Here is a 20,411-nt window from a genome sequence, read left to right as displayed (position 1 = left end):
AATCCTTTATGGTGAGGGCTTCGCACGGTTGCTTCGTGCCCTTTCTTGAGTTGGTAAAAGCCCCGTTCATCTTGGGCGCCACTCCACCCACGTATCCTCGGATACCCATCTAACAGGGTGTTGCTGCTGGAGATCTGTTGAGACAGAATTTTCAGCAAGCTTATGCGAGAGCAAGCGGTTAACCCTGTGTGACAGGCGAGACCTTGTATAAATACTGGGTTCTTAGCCATATCCCTTTAAAGGAATCCTTCTTGATTCCAAACCTTGAGCTCTACCCTGGGTCGAGGCCCTAACAGGTAAGTTGGGTATGTAGCCTAGGCCTCTGGCCGAAAGGGATAATGTCACGGACAGCCGTCTAAACGTCCCAGGGGCAACTCCCATGGAAATGGTAGAGTTGGTACTTAGTGTTTGCCATGGTTCTGGCCTGCACTCCCCTCAGCATGGCGGAGTGGGTATACTGTTCCCCATAGCGACCCCTAGAGGACGCAGTTCAAAGTTCCCTTGAAAGGGAACGTCTCAGGTTACGAATGTAACCTTGGTTCCCTGAGTAGGGAACGAGACACTGCGTCCTCTAGCTTCCTAAGCAATGCTTCGGACGCAAGCTTCAGACGAAGAAGTAAATGACGTGCTCTCCTTGCGCTTATTTATAGTCACGCCGGTAGTGACGTCAGAGGCTATCACCGGCCAACGCATTGGCGTTTTTTTATTGTATGCTTCAGACACGGGTCACGACGAGGTGTTCCCCATAGCAACCCCTAGATGACGCAGTGTCTCGTTCCCTACTCAGGGAACCAAGGTTACATCGTAACCTGAGACGTTTTCTAGCATCTTTGCATATTTGAACCCTTTCCAGCAGTGACTGTGTGATTTTGAGGTGCATCTTTTCACAATGAGGACAATTGAGGCACTCAAACACAACTATTAAAAAAGGTTCAAACATTCACTGATGCTCCAGAAAGAAACAAGATGCATTAAAAGCTGGGGGGTGAGACCTTTGGAATTTGAAGATCAGGGTAAATTGTACTTAATTTGTGTTCCGGGAAACATAAAAGTATCTTCTGTTGCTTACGAAGGGCAGAACAACCCCAACCCTTGCAGTTTGGACCAGGTGTTTGTAACATCATGCTCAAGCCAAGATTGGACTCTAAACACCTTTCGGAGTTCAAGTGGTGACTCTTTCTGCTTTCACTCCAGAGGCTGAGACTTCATTGGAAGCCGCCCCGAATCAGGTGTTGTGTCCGGTGATGGCTTTAAGAATTTCCTTGGGAGGCAGCGCCAAGGGGCAACTTGTCAACAAACAATGGCTATAACCAGCCAGGGCATGGAATGACTGTGTGATTTTGAGGTGCATCTTTTCAGCCACTATCCGTTTGACTGTGCTGGTGGTTTTGACTAGGACCTGTAGGGAGATTGGGGGCGGGGCCATCGTCATGTTCAGACTGTGGCACCCCGGATGCGGCTATTGTCAATGTGTGAAGTATTGTGCTTGGCCATTCCTGCTCACATGCTTCGTTTGCACTGTTATATTACATTATATTACTTGTATGCATTGGACATGACTATTATGTCTTAGCCTTGTATGGCGACGGCACTGTATCTTTCTCTCAATAAGAGACTTGCCATTGGATGTGGATTCTAAGCAAACCTGATTGTATCCCTAATTGGGAATCTACATCCAATCCCCTAAAGCAGTGCTTCCCAAACCTATCCTGGAGGACCCCCTGCCCTTCACCTTTTGTATGTCTCTCTTATCTAACACACCTGATTCCACTCATCAACTGGTTAGTAGAGACTGCAAGAACTACATTGGATGTGTTTCTGATTAGGGAGACGTACAAAATGTGCAGGGCAGAGGGTCCTGCAGGACAGGTTTGGGAAGCACTGCCTAAAGTACGTTGCAGGGTAGTATTTGATTGGTTGGGGATTATTTTTATATTTATTTGTCTTACAAGAACTGTTCATGTTAGCTCCACCAAGGCTGAGCCTACTTTACTTTGCTGCTTCCACTGCGTTTTTCTATACAGTCTCCAAGGCGTTAACGCTATGTCGAGAGTCCGTTCTCGAGGGGGAACATCTCCGTTTACTGACGTAACCTCGGTTCCCTGAGAGACAGGAACAAGACATGATGTAGGCCGCCGTGTTCACTGCTCAGGTCTACTGTGCTGTTGGTTCAGTCTGAAGATTCGTAGCTTATGCCACCAATACGGTACATTTTATAGTGGCGGGGGCCCCGCCCCTGTTCTCCGTCTTGGCTGGCATTGGCCAGTGAGAGTTGCAACTTCACTGGCATTGTGCAATAAGATTTCAGGTAAGTTAGGAAAGAAGGGAGTCCCCAAGGTGTTAACGACATGTCTCGTTCCGTCTCTCAGAAAACCAAGGTTACGACAGTAACCAGAGACATTTTGTAACATGGCTTTTGCAATGACTGCATCAAAAGTTTGACTCACAGGATTTTATCCTAAATCCTCTGTAAGTCATTTTGGATAAAACCTTCAGGCAAATGCATAATTGTAAATAACGTCTCACATCACACCTGATTAGTTACTGCAGATATGTCTAAAATGATTGATTAGCTCAATGTGGTTTTGTACAGTAAATCCGATTTGTCAAACAGTTGCAGGCCGAGCGGAAATAAACTGGTAAATAAGTACCATCAGATTTTATTTGTAGGATGAATGAGGTTATTTCCCCATTCGAAAAGCAACATACAACCACTATACAGCAACCTTCATTGGGACGTTCAGCATGATAAATCACCTCTTTCAGTCATAACTGTTTAATTCTCAGAGAGACTGTGATGGCTTGTGCTGTGCTTCACTGTACCAGCTTGAATCACCCTCACACTTTGTCATTTTGATGATGTGTCTCCTTCATTCAAATCTGCACACATGTCCATACATGCTGCACGTGTGATCGGACAAAAGTGAACACAAACACAACTCCCTGTGCAGCACAGGCTGGCTAAAGCCATCTCCTAGTCCAGACAATAGCTTGTGAAGATGGAGCAAGTCTCCAGCAAGTCTTTATTGGCTATAATGGCAGCGTCTGGCAGTGATTTTACTCTGTCTCACTGCCTGTCGCTGTCAGACAGAGACAATCACCAGAACTGTGTTTTGAGGAATTTGGAGAGGAGCCTGTCGTTTAAGGAAAGAAACAAAACTGGCCCAAAGACAGAAGCCTGAGAAAATAATTTGCAGAGAAACACTCTGGTTCTCTTAAGAAATCGCGAAGTGCTTTGTTGGTTTTGTCACAAGTTGTTTGTGTGAATTGCAGGCGGCTGTTTGTGTTAACAGATTGTTTGAAAGTCCTACTCAAGCTGCACGCATAAACAGCTTAAAACATCAGTTATTAGATGCACTTGCTGTGTGTGCACATGCTTGGCTTGTTTATCAAGTTGTTTGGCCCTTAATGGTCCCTCAGTGAAAAGGTGTTTTAGTATCTTGTTATCCTGATAGAATCCAATTAGTGGCATAATACATCCACAAACTAGGAAAGTGTTAGAAATAAGCCTTTTCCTAAGAATACCAAAGGCTTTGGGTTGTCTTTTCTATGTCATCTCAATATTTCTATCATATCATATTTTTGCCAGTTTATCTTATTAGATGTAGTTTTCTACATTAATTAATCAACACAAAATATTTTAAATGTTACAAAAGATGTAAAAAAAATTGTTATATTCATTAAATAATCTTAAAAATGTATCATGGTTTTTCAAAAAAAGAAATTAAGTAGCAGCTATGTTGTTTACCTCACTCTTTTTTTATACTGATAATAATAAGAAATGTTTCTTGAACACCAAATAGGCATATTAAAATTATTTTTATTTTTGAAGACTAGAGTAATGACTGGTGAATATTCACTTTTGTCATTGCAAGAATAAATTACTTTTAAAACACTAAAAATGCATACATTATTTTTTGTAATAATATTTCACAAATTCAAACTGTTTTAACTGCATTTTTAATCAAATAAATGCATCCTTGTTAAACATAAGATGCATCTTTCGAAAACAAACAAATCTTACAATTAACCTTAAATTTTTATTGCAATGTAAGCATAATAACAATGTACTGTATGCAAATACATATATTTATATCTTTGTTTTTTTAATAGGGCAGGCTTAAAATGCAACTCTTAATTTTTTTATAATGTGAATCAGGGGATCCCTGCTTCGTCTCCTTCTTGATTAAGGTGTTTGAAGACCCCCAAATATACTTAATAATGAATATCACTTGATGTTATTGTAGTAAAGTGCTCAAAGAGCAAATATTTGTACTTGGTGTCATGGTTCTAACCTTTAAAGACAGTTCTGAGATGACGTGGGCTGAAGCATTAAATTAGCCCTGGCAGGCATAGCCCTCATGGGTAAGCTAATCTGACAGCAGTGATCTCCTCCACATATCCCATATCATAATCAACTTTTATGCCTTTTCATGCCTGTTGGAGATAGATCACTATTAGAACTTCAAGCCCCAATGACACACTAATGCTGAAATGCGGGGTGACAGTGGTTTAGATGGCACACAAACACTCATTTCCTAACAGTCTTTATTATTGCTGGGTGATTGAGCCATTGGCCTCTGATGAAGTGGGTGACGCCAGAGCATTTAGAGTAGTCCATTTCCCCTCAGCACGTGAGACTTGACTGATGTCATATGCACACACGTGTACAGATGCAAGAACTGGAGGGCCAATTAATCAGCCATCAAGGGGACATTAATAACATTTCAATCGTTCTCCCGCTGTCCCTTGTTCTATCTCATTTGCTTTTGATGTCACCCCCACCACAGCACTGACTTTGATCTGGTTATCCATCAGCTTGAGTCGTGATGCTGATGTTTTGATGCTCTAAATTCAAAGCAAGTCCTGATGAAACAGGTTTTTAGAAGGATTTTGTTTGGAAGAACTAAATAATCATAGTTAACTTTTCACTTTCATATGGAACACAAAAGGAGAAATTCAGCAGAATTTTCATGCTACTATATATTTATGTACTACTCTCGATAGATAGATAGACAGACAGACTGACCGACCATCTGCATATACGTGCTTAAGTGGCTTTTAATTTCATTATTAATGTTAATGTTTTTCACAAGGGTTAGAATGACATGAGGGGAAGTGAACAATGGCACTTTTCATTTCTAGCTGAACTATCCCTTAAGGACATTTGAACTAAGTATTTGTATCTGTTTATAGGATGCCAAGTTTGTAGAGGAGAGGAGGAAACAGCTGCAGTCATACCTGCGTATGGTGATGAATAAACTGATCCAGACACTGCCTGAATTCACTGCCCAGCCCACAAAGGAGACTTTACTGCAGTTACTGCCTTTCTGCCAGTGAGTACATACACAACACTGAAACAATAATTCACATGCAATTATCATCAACTGTATGTAATTCAGCTCCATGAACCTTATATGACACAGTATTTTAGTGCCTCAGTGGATGATACATGCCATTTTGAGTTGTCACTCAAGTAGGCCAATGCAATCAAACTTTCAAATGCCACAAATGCATGCTGAATAAAGAAATGAGACACAATGGGGAATTTACAAAGAATGAATTGCATCTAGTGCCACATTCACACTTCACCATTTGGGCTACATAATTCACTAAAGGAATTAAGCAAATAAGGCTGTTAAAAGTTTGTATTGAACGCACTTTGCCTGCTAAAATTCACAATTTCTCAACACAATTGTCCACAACAACACTTGAAGGCCAGACTTTCTTTGTTTCTGTAAACAAATGTAAGAATTTTAAGAGATGAATATTTTTCAGGGTTCCCACTATTTTTAAACAGTGAATTTAGAGCACTTTTCCACTTGTTTTTGAGTCACTAGATAAGGGTAAATGATTTTAAAATCTATATTTTTACTCATTTTATACCCAGTAAAATATTTCAGAGCTTGGCATGGCTGTTCATTATAAAAAAATGCCCAGGGAGTTTTATTTTATTGATTTAGGTTTCTTTTTCAGGTCTAGAAATTGCACTTAAAATTAGGTTACCTCATAAATACACAGCAACCTTGGTTTTTCAAAGACATTGTTGTTGGGAGGAAGTGTTAAAGTAAGAAATATCTTGAATGTGACTTATTTTAGCTTATTTAATGCTTCTTGCCATGTTATAGGTAATCGTCTTGTGCCCTCCTTGTTGAGAACCACTGCTTTTAGTAGGAATATACCAGTATCCCTCCACAATTAGGATTGGCTTTATAAAATGCAGAAAAGTATGCTCGACTGAACGCTGTCTAGATATATGCCCCATTATAATACTGTTCTCCATTATTTGATCATCATTTGATGAATTAATACTGCTATGATGAGTAGAAAATATACACAAACTTTACTTTTTAATAAACGCAATTTACAGCCTGCTTTCCGTGGGCAGTAATTGCACAACATTAATTACGGCAAGTACAAAGCACTCACTTTTACAAACTTAAAGCCTAATTTACATACAACAGGTTTGTTTGTGCTGAAAAGAATGACATTGACTTCATTTAAATACCCAAGGCACTTTTTCAACACCTGGTTAAGATAGATTACGACGGTTAGTTAATATGCCACAGGTTTCTTTGCTGAAATCCCACTCTGCGCATTTTACACAAAACAAATGCGTCACCAATCATCTCACAGCTCTTCCTTTACAGGAATTTTGATTTGCTTACAGGACTGCTCACATCCTGCATTTTACTGGCCAATTGTCTGTTCTGATTGGCTCATTGATTTATCAGGTCAGACTTCATTTTACACACTGCATCTCATTGGTTTATTCTTAGCGCTGGGTCTAGCCGCATGACGCGTTTTTCAAACAGGAAATTAATAATAATAATAAAAAAAAATTTACCATCAAATCTGATTTCATTAAAAGAGACCCTTGGCACATTGTGAGACGATAATGGCTCTTTGCTTGGCATGACTGGAGATAATTTGAGTGCTAAGGACAGATGAGTCCAGCTGTTTTTAGCTGGGAAGAGATCTGAATGTGATGTATGATTAGGCAGTGATGTTTCGAGAATATGTCACAAAAGCACTCATTCCATGGCTCCCAGAGTCCTTGATTCCATTCTTAATGTGGACTGGATACAGTTCACCGTTCATCAGTTGAGTGCTTGTGTTTCTGAATGTGCCGTCTAGGAACTGTGTTTATTCTCTATAATTTTGCCAGTGTGATTTATGTGATTATCAGTTCTGTTCTTGTGCTCTGAAAGACGTTCTCAGACCTGGAGTAGCTGCTCACAGTCACATTAAACACATTGGTGATTACATATCCATTCCATGCCAATAATGCCGCCTCCTGGCAAACAGACAGAGTGGAAAGCTGTCACACAGAGGCTATAGTGAGCTCGCTTTGCCAACGAGGGAATCCTTTCATGTTAAAACCGCTCTTGTGTGCCTGTTCCTGGCATCTCCTGACTGTCACTGTCAGTTTTGAGTGGGAATGACGAAGGTCTTTTAAAAGTGGAACAAAAAGCGTTTTCAGACTTTGATAGACTTCTGCTTTGAAATGGAAGACACTTGAGGTCTATACATCTTTACGGTGCAGGGTTGCTTCAAAGAGCAGTGGCAGTGATATTATTCAGCATTCATTAATGAGAAAGTTCAAAAGAACTTTGAATGATATGTAATCATGTAATCAACAGAAAAGTAAATCTAGTCCGATCACGAGCATTTTAAAATGTAATATTTAATCTAATTAAAAGTGCTTACATTTTGGAATCTGATACTCGTAATTCATATTGCATGCAATCAGTTTACATAATATATGTGTGTGCTGTGTATATGTATTATGTATATATAAATACTCACACGTACAGTTTATGTTTTGAAAATACTGATGTGCATTTACATATATATATAGTATTTATATTCATATATATATATATATGTATATATATATATATATATATATATATATATATATATATATATATACAGTACAGGACACACCTCATTCAAAGAGTTTTCTTTATTTTCATGACTATGAAAATTGTAGATTTACACTGAAGGCATCAAAACTATGAATTAACACATGTGGAATTATATATGGAATTATATACATAACAAAAAAGTGTGAAACAACTGAAAATATGTCATATTGTAGGTTCTTCAAAGTAGCCACCTTTTGCTTTGATTACTGCTTTGCACACTCTTGGCATTCTCTTGATGAGCTTCAAGAGGTAGTCGTCTGAAATGGTTTTCACTTCACAGGTGTGCCCTGTCAGGTTTGATAAGTGTGATTTCTTGCCTTATAAATGGGGTTGGGACCATCAGTTGTGTTGTGCAGAAGTCAGGTGGATACACAGCTGATAGTCCTACTGAATAGACTGTTAGAATTTGTATTATGGCAAGAAAAAAGCAGCTAAGTATAGGAAAACGAGTGGCCATCATTACTTTAAGAAATGAAGGTCAGTCAGTCCGAAAAATTGGGAAAACTTTCAAAGTGTCCCCAAGTGCAGTCACAAAAACCATCAAGCGCTACAAAGAAACTGGCTCACATGCGGACCGCCCCAGGAAAGGAAGACCAAGAGTCACCTCTGCTGTGAAGGATAAGTTCATCCGAGTCACCAGCCTCAGAAATCGCAGGTTAACAGCAGCTCAGATTAGAGACCAGGTCAATGGCACACAGAGTTCTAGCAGCAGACACATCTCTAGAACAACTGTTAAGAGGAGACTGTGTGAATCAGGCCTTCATGATAGAATATCTGCTATGAAACCACTGCTAAAGAAAGGCAACAAGCAGAAGAGACTTGTTTGGGCTAAAGAACACAAGGAATGGACATTAGACCAGTGGAAATCTGTGCTTTGGTCTGATGAGTCCAAATTTGAGATCTTTGGTTCCAACCACCGTGTCTTTGTGCGATGCAGAAAAGGTGAACGGATGGACTCTACATGCCTGGTTCCCACCGTGAAACATGGAGGAGGAGGTGTTATGGTGTGGGGGTGCTTTGCTGGTGACACTGTTGGGGATTTATTCAAAATTGAAGGCATACTGAACCAGCATGGCTACCACAGCATCTTGCAGCGGCATGCTATTCCATCCGGTTTGCATTTAGTTGGACCATCATTTATTTTTCAACAGGACAATGACCAAACACACCTCCAGGCTGTGTAAGGGCTATTTGACCAAGAAGGAGAGTGATGGGGTGCTGCTCCAGATGACCTGGCCTCCACAGTCACCGGACCTGAACCCAATCGAGATGGTTTAGGGGTGAGCTGGACCGCAAAGTGAAGGCAAAAGGGCCAACAAGTGCTAAGCATCTCTCGGGGAATCCTTCAAGACTGTTGGAATACCATTTCAGGTGACTACCTCTTGAAGCTCATCAAGAGAATGCCAAGAGTGTGCAAAGCAAATCGAAGCAAAAGGTGGCTACTTTGAAGAACCTAGAATATGACATATTTTCTGTTGTTTCACACTTTTTTGTTATGTATATAATTCCACATGTGTTATTTCATAGTTTTGATGCCTTCAGTGTAAATCTACAATTTTCATAGTCATGAAAATAAAGAAAACTCTTTGAATGAGGTGTGTCCAAACTTTTGGTCTGTATATATATATATATATATATATATATATATATATATATCTATATCTATATCTATATCTATATCTATATATATATATATATATATATATATAATTTATTACATATTGTCCGTATATATACATGCATGTGTGTGTGTATTTATATAAACATAATAAACATACACCATAAACACACATATATATTGTGTAAACAAAAACTTTTGCTTCTGATTGATCGCGATTAATCATTTGACAGCACTAATGTATATATATATATATATAAATATATAAACATACATGCATATACATATCATATTTTTAGATAGATTATTATTATTATATATTGTTTTGTTTAGTTTAAAATAGACTTGGCCCAAAAATCTAAGGGAACAGGTTGATTGAAACACCCAGGGACTATTGACTATCCCGGTGTTTTTTAAAAATGAGAGGGGACAAATCCAGTAAGGCTTGACTCGGTTTCAATGTGGCAGAGCCATTTAAAAATTTGCTTCATATAGATATTACCACCTAAATCCACAACAAAAAGCCTCTCCAGCAGAGGTGCAGGGGATAGACAGATAAGGAGGGCTTGTTCCACGGCTAAATGAAGACTTGAATCTCTTTTCTTAGAGGTTATGTAACATTAGGATGCTCTTTCAGAGGCTACTGTTTAGATTGCAGATCAGCCTCCTGCCGCATGGACCCATTCAATGGTATCTGTGTGATCGTGAGTGCGTGTGTGTGTGTGTGTGTGTGTTGCTTAGTGAAGAGCTGAGGATGGATAGATGAAGAGATGGATAGATTAACTGGTGGGGGGCATCGCAGCACCCCACTTACTTGCTTCCAGCTTCTTCCCTGCTGCTCCAGACTGATTGAAAGCTGCTCTACACTTCATTCTTCCTTTTTTTTTTAAGCTGTCTCCCTCGCTCTTTCCATTCGCCCAGCTCTCCTCTTTTCTCTCTCAGCTCTATGCCGATCTGACAGCAGCAATACAGCAGAGGAGAAGCCGATCTTGGTATGTTGTGTGTTGCATAACCACACTTCTGGCTTACTGTTCAAATCGAATTTCCTTTGAAACCTCTTAAATGTTATTAGTTCTATGTAATCAGTACAGCTAGATTAGACTGCTCTCAGACCAATGGCTTCATAAGTGGCTGTTCCGTCATACCCTCACAAAATTGATTTGAAACTGTTGTTTTTGGTCCTTTTTGAGGACAGAAAATTAAGTTCATGGTTCCCTCTCTACTTGAAGATTATCCAGTTGCAGAAAAAATATGCGAACAAAAGATTTCTGTGTAAATTGGTCATAAAATGTGATGCCTTCTGGGATAGGATGAGTGTGACTGTATCCAATCGAATTCACACAGTGATATTGTGTTTTATGCTTGTGTAAGGAGAGTGTCGACATTGTAAAAGTATGGAACCACAGCACAGAGCAAGTAACTTTTTAAAAATCTGATGCACCTTCATTTTCAGGATGTGCATTTTCTGTGGATTTCTAAAATTGTATTTTATTTGATTACACATTTATCATTATTGAATTAGATGTTTTTTTATTTTATTTTATACTCATTATTTATGCTCTGTTAGCTCTGAATTAACTTGTTAAGTTAACTTGTTAACTTGTTCCATTTTGACATGAAAACTTATGTTCAAGCAGACTGTGGTGTGCAGACTGTGGTGTTTGTTGATGTGATTTGGTTGAAGATCGAAAGTCATTTTAGCAGAAATCCATTGCAAATCCACACAGGTTTTTTTTTTTTCTGAAAATGTTGGTGCATTCAGTTTGACAAAACCATATACAGTATTTGCACTTCTCTGTGGTCCTATAGTCCTAAAATGTCTGGCATTCACTTTATACACATACAGTATAAAGCACACACCATCACTGTGTGAATTCGATTGGATACAGTTGCATCCTTTCCATCCCATATGCGGCAAGTTTATGATGCCTTGTCCATGTATTTCGGCCACAATCACACAACAACTCTCTTAGTGCAGCGCTGATACAGGCACACAGTTCTCAGACACACATACCACTTCTCTGTCACTCATCTATGGCAGTCTCAAAACATTGCAAATGCTTTCTATCCCACCTGACATCTCCAATTGCAACCCAATGTGGATTTTTTTTGTTTTGTTTTTTCAAGCACCTTCCTGTATTTCTGACTGCTTCAGAAATACAGTTCCCCTGCTCACCACCTGCACCATAAATAGAAGACAAATTGAAATAAAAAAATAGAATAAAATATTTACTTATATAGAATAAAAGAGAAATAGTCTCTAATAGTCTAATTGAGCAAGGCACCAAACCCCCAACTGCTCCCTGGGCACTGCAGCATAAATGGCTGCCCACTGCTCCGGGTATTCACTATCACTATGCTATTTTGTAGACCATCACAGAAGTTCGCATCAACCTCATTCCCTAAACATTTAAACAGATTTTTCCAGCTGAATTTTGGATTGTTGCAGAAAATAAGCTGTGTGACCAACAAAAGTTTACAACTCTTATTTTAACATTTTTTTAACACAATGGGCCCTATTTTAACTAACTAAACGCAAAGTGTAAAGCGCACAGCGCAGGTGCACTCAGGGTGTGTCCAAATCCACTTTTGCTATTTTAACTTCAGAAAAACGGTTGGCGCGACCGGGTGCATGGTCTAAATGGGTTGTCCTTATTCTCTTAATGAGTAATGGGTGTTTTTTGGACGTAACGTGCAATAAACCGAGTTGCCATGACAGATTTGCTAATTAGCCTATAAAAAATTCTTATGCATTACAATCCTTTAATTTTTAATATTTGGCATGTTTGTGTGCTGCTGTGCGTTCCTGTGTTTAATAAGAAGCGTGTACGCATGTTGCGGACCCGCCTGTACTAACACGCTCTTTAAATAACAAAGAAAAAAACATTGCGCCAGACTTTATTTTCTATAGTCTATTTTCAGCTCCTTAAAATAGCAATGCACCACCAATGTGCCTGGCACACCTCTTTTTTAGACCAGCACGCCCATGGGCACACAAATGAGTGCACAAATGAGCACACAAATGAGCACAAATTAATTTACTAATTAAACGACGTGGCGCTGGACGGGAAAATGCGAACGTCGCCAAACTGAAACTAGCAAACACACTTGCGCTGCGCCTTGTGTCGCATTGCGCCGGGTGTATTATAGGTATATAAAGTGGCCTAAATGAGTAGATGACTTTACTTGTTTGGCGTTATGAATGGTGGTCGACGATATCTTGTAAAGCAAAGTGCCGATATAAAGCCATTTTAATTATTATTTATTTATTTTTATATTTAAGAATTTTGAAATAATTTGACAATGGATTAAAAAATAAACATGTAAAATACACATTTATACTTCAGATGACAACGTATTTTCACAAAAAAAAAAAAAAAATTTAATAAAAATATATTTAAAAAAGAAAGTAAACACTGTAACCAACAGGGCACTCAGTATTCTGGGAAGTTTTTGTGCATTGGGAGTAATATTTTTCAAATAAAGCCTGGGTAACACTCAATTTACATACAGCACACAGAAAATTACATGAATATGATAGTGGGCAGATGCATAAAGCGCAGCATAATTTGAAATCACAAGTTTAAAGTTTAAAGCATTCATTTCACATGGACCGACCGTCACACAGAGAACACGTGATCATGCTGGATACAGTGTTAATTTCGTTAAAGTGTAACTAAACCCCTGCTCAGAGCCTGACTCCACCCACAGACAATATTTGAAAAATGCTGAAAAGTGGGCAGATCACAGCGGAGATAAAGGGGATGAACCGAGGGCGGGGCTGACGAGTGCGGCGTGATCCTGAGACTCGCAGTGACGGATTGATTGACAGTTGCTGTCAGAGACGCTAAAATGGAGAGTGACTTTAGTGACGCAAGTAGCTTTGAAACAGAGCGATCATTTGAAGTAGAGGACTTTTCTCCCCCACTTTTACCTGAAGTGGAGGATGTCGAGGTGTCTGTTCATATCAATTCGAGCCGCTGGCTCAAACTGCGCTGCGGTCTTACCTCCCGCACCGCGTCGCTTTTCAGCGCGAGCTGTGTGGAGAAGCCCATTTCCACCTCCATTGCGTTGGAGAAGCAATCCCGTGTAAAACGCAGTTTGCACACGAGCTCTAGGCGGGAACTTGCGGTCTTCCAGGCCAAATGCATGCAACCACTGGCGCTTAATTTTAAAGTCTGCTGGTAAACTATGCAGTCCAGCAGTGCTGTAGCAACCAGCAACACACCTCCGTACCATTCTGACCACTGTACTAAATACAGATAAATCTACGCTAACTTGAAGATCTAAATAACTATATAATTGCTATGCTAAATAGATGCTATAATAGTCTATCCTGGTCGTTACCTATACTCGCAATTCCAGCTCCTGACTCACTACAGTGATTTTGATGGTTTTATACTGCCAAGGGCGTGGTAGCTCGTACCAAGGGGCGTGGTGAGCTGGAAACTGCTTACGTCACTTGCCACCGCAACATGCAATAGGAAAAATCAACTGCAGTAGCCACCGTTCAACCTGAAGAGGGCAGCACTCACACGTTTTTACACCATATATTGTAGAATTAAAACACTTTATACTCAAACGTCAAAAAAGTTACTCTAATCAATGAACAGCACTAATAAAGCCCCATTCTTATAGATCATTAACTAAAAAAAGTTGGTTTAGGGTTTAGTTACTCTTTAACGAAGATGACGACGAAAAATGTTCGTTAACGAACATTTTTTTATGTTACTAAGACGAGACGTTGACGAGCTAAAAATAATATCTGATGATGAAATTTATGCAGCGTTGTCATTAACTAGACGAGACTGGACTATAATGTTATTTGAGGACTACCGGACTTTCAAAATGCATCCTATAGGCTATTGTCTTTCAAAATGTGCGTCCCTGTCATTGGATTGCGAGATTTGCGACCGGATAACGGCCATTTGCATATCTATTCTCAGTATGGCAGCTGTAGAGGATGGATAGACTAATAAAACGCGAACTAGCGATCTGAAACAATGGCCTCAGCAACCAAGGTGGTAGGGGTAAGGCAACCAGATGTCCCGTTTTTCCCGGGAGTCACAATTAGTTGTCGATTAACTTAAAGTTAGTGAAGGCGGGATAGGCGGAATCTCGCTGACAGAAGTGATCTCTCTCGCGCGCGCGCCCCACTTCCTCAGTTCTCATCTACAGCGCGCGATCAGTTCTCAGCGCTCAAATACACACACAACAGTCCAAATGTTTATTTTTTGTTTAGTATCTCACGTAAATAAAGCTATGGATTAAGTGAAGGTGAACAGGTGGGTGAAAATTGAATGTGTCAGTATTTCATCCATGTCTTCCGTCTTAAAGGGACCGCATTCCAAATGAAATATCTGTCATATATATATATATATATATATATATATATATATATATATATATATATATATATATATATATATATATATATATATTTTTATAAGTTGCTCCTTTTTCACTTCTGTTAAAGGGATAGCTCACCCAAATATTTTCCAAATTCATTCCTTGATTCAAATTTCTCATAAGCTTAATTGATATGGTTTAAAGAGAGAAGAATTAATGATTATTTTAATTTGAAAACTACATATAAAACAGTTTGGCTAAAACGATTGACTAAAATTAATGACTAAAAGTTGACAAAAAAGTAATGACTTTTCGTCGACTAAAACTAGACTAAAACTATGAAAGACTCGAATGACTAAAATGTGAAGATTCACATAAGACTATTAATCATTTTTGTCTCAAAACTAAGACGAAATCAAAAATGCCTGCCAAAATTAACACTGGCTGGATAAAAATGCACACTTCAGATCTCACATCTGAATTTGACTAAGTTTGCAAGGTTTGTGAAATTAAATGTCCATTAGCCATTTAAAGATTTGTTTAAATGATATAAATGCATATTTTCTTAATGCTGATGGCAAACGAGAACGTATTATAATGTTTGTTTTCTATAACCAATAATATAAACGCAATTGTTATAATACTTTTTATATTGATTAATTCCTTTGTTTTTTAATAGTTTTATCTGATTATTAGACAGCCTTCTATCCGTATTAGACAGAACTGTTAACGAAGACAGCTAACAAGAGGGAGAATGTGAGCTGTGTGTGCTCAGGCAGTGCCACTCTCAGTGCTGTCAAAATAAATGTCCCACCTCGAATACATCGGCCAAGCAGAAAAACTTATCAGCCAAAGCTGATATTTGAAAAATGCCAAATATCGGCCAATATATCAGCCCTGACAATATATATCGGTTGACCACTAGTTATGATGTTTAATGTCCAACAACCTCTGTAGTGTCTCTGTTTTTTTATTTATTTTTTTTGCCTTTGACTGACAGGAAGCAAAGTGTGATAGACAACATGGGCTCAATGGAAATACGTGCCTCTGCCTACATTTCTGCGAAACTCAAAAAACATACCTACACACATGATTTGCTGCAGTTTCCAGTTGAAAGGAGCACTAGAGGCAGTAAACTTTTATTCCTTTTCACACAAAATATGATTTGCAGTTCCACAGTTTGAATTAATTATACCTAATGTTCACATAATTACTTAAGGAATATTATGTTATGAATTCAAAACCATTTTAACATGCTGCGAGATTTGAAAACTTACTTTTGAACATTGTCGTCACATATACAGCTTCATATTCATATTCTAATTCAGCAGGTTTGCTTGGTAGCTCGATACGGTACGACACAATACGGCATAGCACTTGAGTGAAGAAGAGCTCTGGTGGGTAGGCTTATGCTTTTGAATGAGTCTGGGTTTGGGATAACGATGGGGGCGGGATAGGGAAAGGTTTCGAACTTGGGGCACCAGTAACACAACCGCACACAATGCTAGTGGCACCGACATTATATTTTATTTTGAATATTCTATTTAATTGGGTATTTCATTGTATTGTGTTATCTCTAGTTCTTTTAAGTTAATCATCTTATTTTATAGCAGACAGGGGCATACAGCACAGTTTGTGCAGTAAATTGTTACATTATTTGCATTGTTTATTTACATTTATATGTAGTTTGGGAGCAGGCACCATGTGATCCAGGACTGCCACTGGCTCATAGACTCCTCCAGATCATGAGTGACATAGTTATCATATCCAAGCTGGAGTTGACTCTGTACGGTGAGCCGCAGCTGTGTATGTATAGCATCTAATCCTTGACTGCAGCTGATGTCAATACAGCCCTCCCTCAGGACTCACACACTGTCTCTGACACACACAATCAGCCTCGGTGCTCAACTCACAGCCATCTTTCAATTTCAGTTTGTTAGCCTTGAGTTACAGGTGATGTCAGTGTGTAGCCCATGAGGATGTAAAGAAAGAATGTTAATGTGAAGAGCTTGTTTCATTGTTTATTTACCTACAGCGGGGACTCTGACATGAAGGAGCATTTAGTTATTGTAAATGCACATGGAACATGGTTTCCTGCTCTGTTTAAGCATTTAGGTGCCTTGTGGGAACTATCTGTTTTCTGAAGGTATTACAAAACAACTGAACACCTGGAATTAGGCAGGAGAAGAAAGAGCAAAGCACCCAGGGGGTTTACTGATGTTTCCGTTTGTTCTCTAACAGGGATATCCCGACGGCTAATGAGAGTGGAGCCAAAACTGCCCGATCCAAAGCTTCCAGCCGCTTCACCAGACTAGGCCGCAACTCTGGCCGCGAAGCCCGGAACCCTGAACCCCAGAGCGGTGACCTATAACCTCTCAGCGTAATCTTCAAAACTCTTCAGTATGGATGTACCGAGCCAAGGACCTTCTCTTCTATTATGCATGTACATACCGACAATGCTGGAGACTAGCTGGGTCTTAAAACGATGAACCAAAACTGCACGAAAATGTGTATTGGATTAGTGGCAGAACTTTTTCAATTACTATTGTGCCTAATGATTTATAACAGATGTTGTTTTTGGGAAAAGCCAGGATGTCATTTTGACTAAAAGCAGTGACATGAAACTTTTATGAGACCAAGATGAGAATTGTGCTATTGTCTGGAAATAATTTCCACATCATATTATATGACTGCGACACATGGGACTCAATTTTATTTTTCTGTTTGTATACATTTTGTTACCATGCTCTGCTATGTATGAGGCACAAAATTTATGTAATCGTATTATGACTGCACTTATAATACATATACAAAACAATCACTTTCCACCTTCCTGTGCACAGTAAATCCCCAAAAGTTTTCAGATTTTAGATGAAAGTCTGGTCAGAATAAAAGCATTAGTCGATTCTGGGCTCTCGTGCTTCAGAGCCCTTGTCGTCTGTCCCTGAAAACCTTTCATTGGAAATTTCCGGGGCGGCCATTATCCTGTATGACCTCGAGAGTACTGTTACACAGAAAGATGGGGCGTATCGTATTGTGTGGACTGAACAGAAAAGAATTTTGTAGCAGGGGAACCTCCACTGAATGAGCGAGTGAGAGATCATTTTGCCCTATTTTAACAACAACCACAATAATGATTCGGATTCATTACTAATACATAGTATTTATGGTTTTAACATGTTATAATGTGTATAGAGAGGAACCATTGTGTGTTTAAATAAATAAATGTTCCTCTATCAAATTGAATGTGATGTAGAATTGCCATCAGATTCTGTTCAGCTGTAACGCATACAGCAGCAGATCTGTTATGTGCTTTGCGTACATGTCTGTTTGCAACCTTTTGTACTAGTAAGCAACTGTATATGATGGTTTTTCTTAAACAGAATATCTTTCTGTCCCAAATGTGACAGGAAGCAGCCGTAAGAGTACATGAGCTTAATGAATACATGATTAAATACAAGTAACAACACACAATCTGTTTTATGTCAGATTTGTAAGGTAACTGGAGATTTGTACAATGACACATGACTGCTTTTGCAGTCCATATTAGAAATGATCAACAATGGAGGATTTTGAGCTTGTGAGCAGCGTTGCCATGGTCACTTGAAACAAAATCAGGAGAATTTTACACAACACCTCCAGGTCACTAAGAGATGAATGGGTTGTCTCTAATTGTTGGTCCTTTCTGTCACCCCATGAGTGATACAAAGTGTCTGTCACATGTGATTTTTATTCCAACAAATTAAAAATGGTCTTTGAAAGGCATGAAAAGAATAGTAAGGGATAGTTCACCAGATATTGAAAAATGTCATAATTTTATCATCTTCAAGCTTTTATAAACCTGTGTGGATTTCTTTCTTCTGCTGAACAAAAAAGAAGATATTTTGATGAATGTGGGTAACCAAAAAATTTCTGGTAGCCATTGACTTCCATAGTACTTTTTCCATAATATGGAAGTCAGAGGCTACCGTCATCTGTTTGTTTCCCAGCATTCTTCAAAATGTCTTCTTTTGTAGCCTATTCAATAGAAAAAAATTAAATCAAACAGGTTTGTAACAACTTGAGGGTTAGTAAATGATGACAGAATGTTTCATTTTAGGGTGAACTATCCCTTTAACATTTGAAGTGCGTTTTTCGCTTTGATTATGTGTAAATAAATAAAATGCTGCATCATAGGTTAGCAGTTATGCTAAAAAGAAGTGTCCAATCACAATTCAGTATTCAAACAGAACAGTGTATACATATTTTGAACATTTTATCAATGCAAGTAATATTTAAACTTTAATCTTACAATCTTTAAAATATATAATGTTTGCAAAAACAAAACAAAACAAAAATATAAGTTTAGTACTTTGAGTTTAAGGGATAGTTCACCCAGAAAAGAAAATTTACTGAAAATGTATTCACCTTCAGGCCATCCAAGATGTAGATTTGTTTTCCATTAGAACAGATTTAGAAATGTAGCATGCAGTGAATGGGTGCCGTCAAAATTAATAGTAGATGAAACCATCACAATAATCCTGTCATAACCAAACCAGAATTTTTGAAGAATATCAGAGTTAAATATTCATATAATACAACTGAATTTATAGTCATTATACTGTTTATAGTAAATGAGTTGGCTACACAAAAATGTATAAAATCAACCGTTTTCACACCTTGACCAACAGTGGGGTATGATGTCAACACTATATGGAAAATTAGGCTTTTAAGACATTTTAAGACAGTCTTGAAATCAACATACAAAACAGTTTTAGAAAACGCAAGCATTTGACTCGAAACCCTGAATACAGGCCAGACAACCTGTGCACTTCCACTTGGCTGACCATTTAGATAATGTTACTTGAGCTTCTGGTCATAGCGTGGCAACATTTAAAACCCCAAAACACTATTTCACAGTATAGGAGGCACTATAAAGTCAGTGTCAAATCTGCATTACAAAGTGTAGTCATTCTGTGAGCTAAACATTAAAGTACTTACCTTTAGCACTTCTGCGTAGTTGTGTTACATTTAAATAAGCTGTTTTATTCATGTGATACATTCCTAACATTTATTGTTCAGCTGAATATGATTTCCATGAATTTCTCTGCAGAACGCAGTGACCTTAGTTAAATCGAGGCTGTTGTATAAACAGTCCTGAGTATTTTAGTTGGAATTCAAAAACAGCAGCCATTTCTTCTTCTCTTTCCCTCTTTTCTTTTTATATAATTGATTTGCATCTCAAAACTCTGGTATTTTGAACTAAATATCTTAAGAAACTGATGTTTAAAGAAATGATACTGTAATGAATTAAAACTTCCTAATCATCGGGAAGAAGGAGGCGGGAACCGGCGGACAATTAAAAAACAGTTTAATAATACAAAGTAAACACAAAACAGCGCACCAGCCCCTCACGGACGACTGGTGCGCACAAAATAAAACCAAAACCTAAAATAATGCCCAGGCCTGGTCCTCTCTCGTCCTTCAGTGTCGTGGCTCCAGTTTTATATCCTCCCATCTCCTACGTGGGACTC

At 38.6% G+C, this 20,411-nt stretch overlaps 1 protein-coding gene across 4 annotated transcripts in view; it reads left to right on the top strand.

Annotated features, from left to right (window-relative positions):
• LOC132122152 (sorting nexin-29-like) overlaps nt 1-18,372 on the top strand; it is a 185,921-nt gene extending 167,549 nt beyond the window's left edge. For all 4 annotated transcript variants that reach the window (XM_059532089.1, XM_059532087.1, XM_059532088.1 and 1 more), the window contains 2 exons: nt 5,197-5,336; nt 17,140-18,372. In XM_059532089.1, coding sequence (XP_059388072.1) covers nt 5,197-5,336; nt 17,140-17,269 — 270 coding nt within the window. In that variant the 3' untranslated portion in view covers nt 17,270-18,372. The remainder of the gene's footprint in view (nt 1-5,196; nt 5,337-17,139) is intronic.
• Nucleotides 18,373-20,411: the final 2,039 nt, after the last annotated feature.

Source organism: Carassius carassius, chromosome 40 (genome assembly GCF_963082965.1).
Source record: "Carassius carassius chromosome 40, fCarCar2.1, whole genome shotgun sequence".
Taxonomy (NCBI): Eukaryota; Metazoa; Chordata; class Actinopteri; order Cypriniformes; family Cyprinidae; genus Carassius; species Carassius carassius.
The sequence above is the reverse complement of the archived record's forward strand: the minus strand, read 5'-3'. Positions and strand labels throughout refer to the sequence as shown.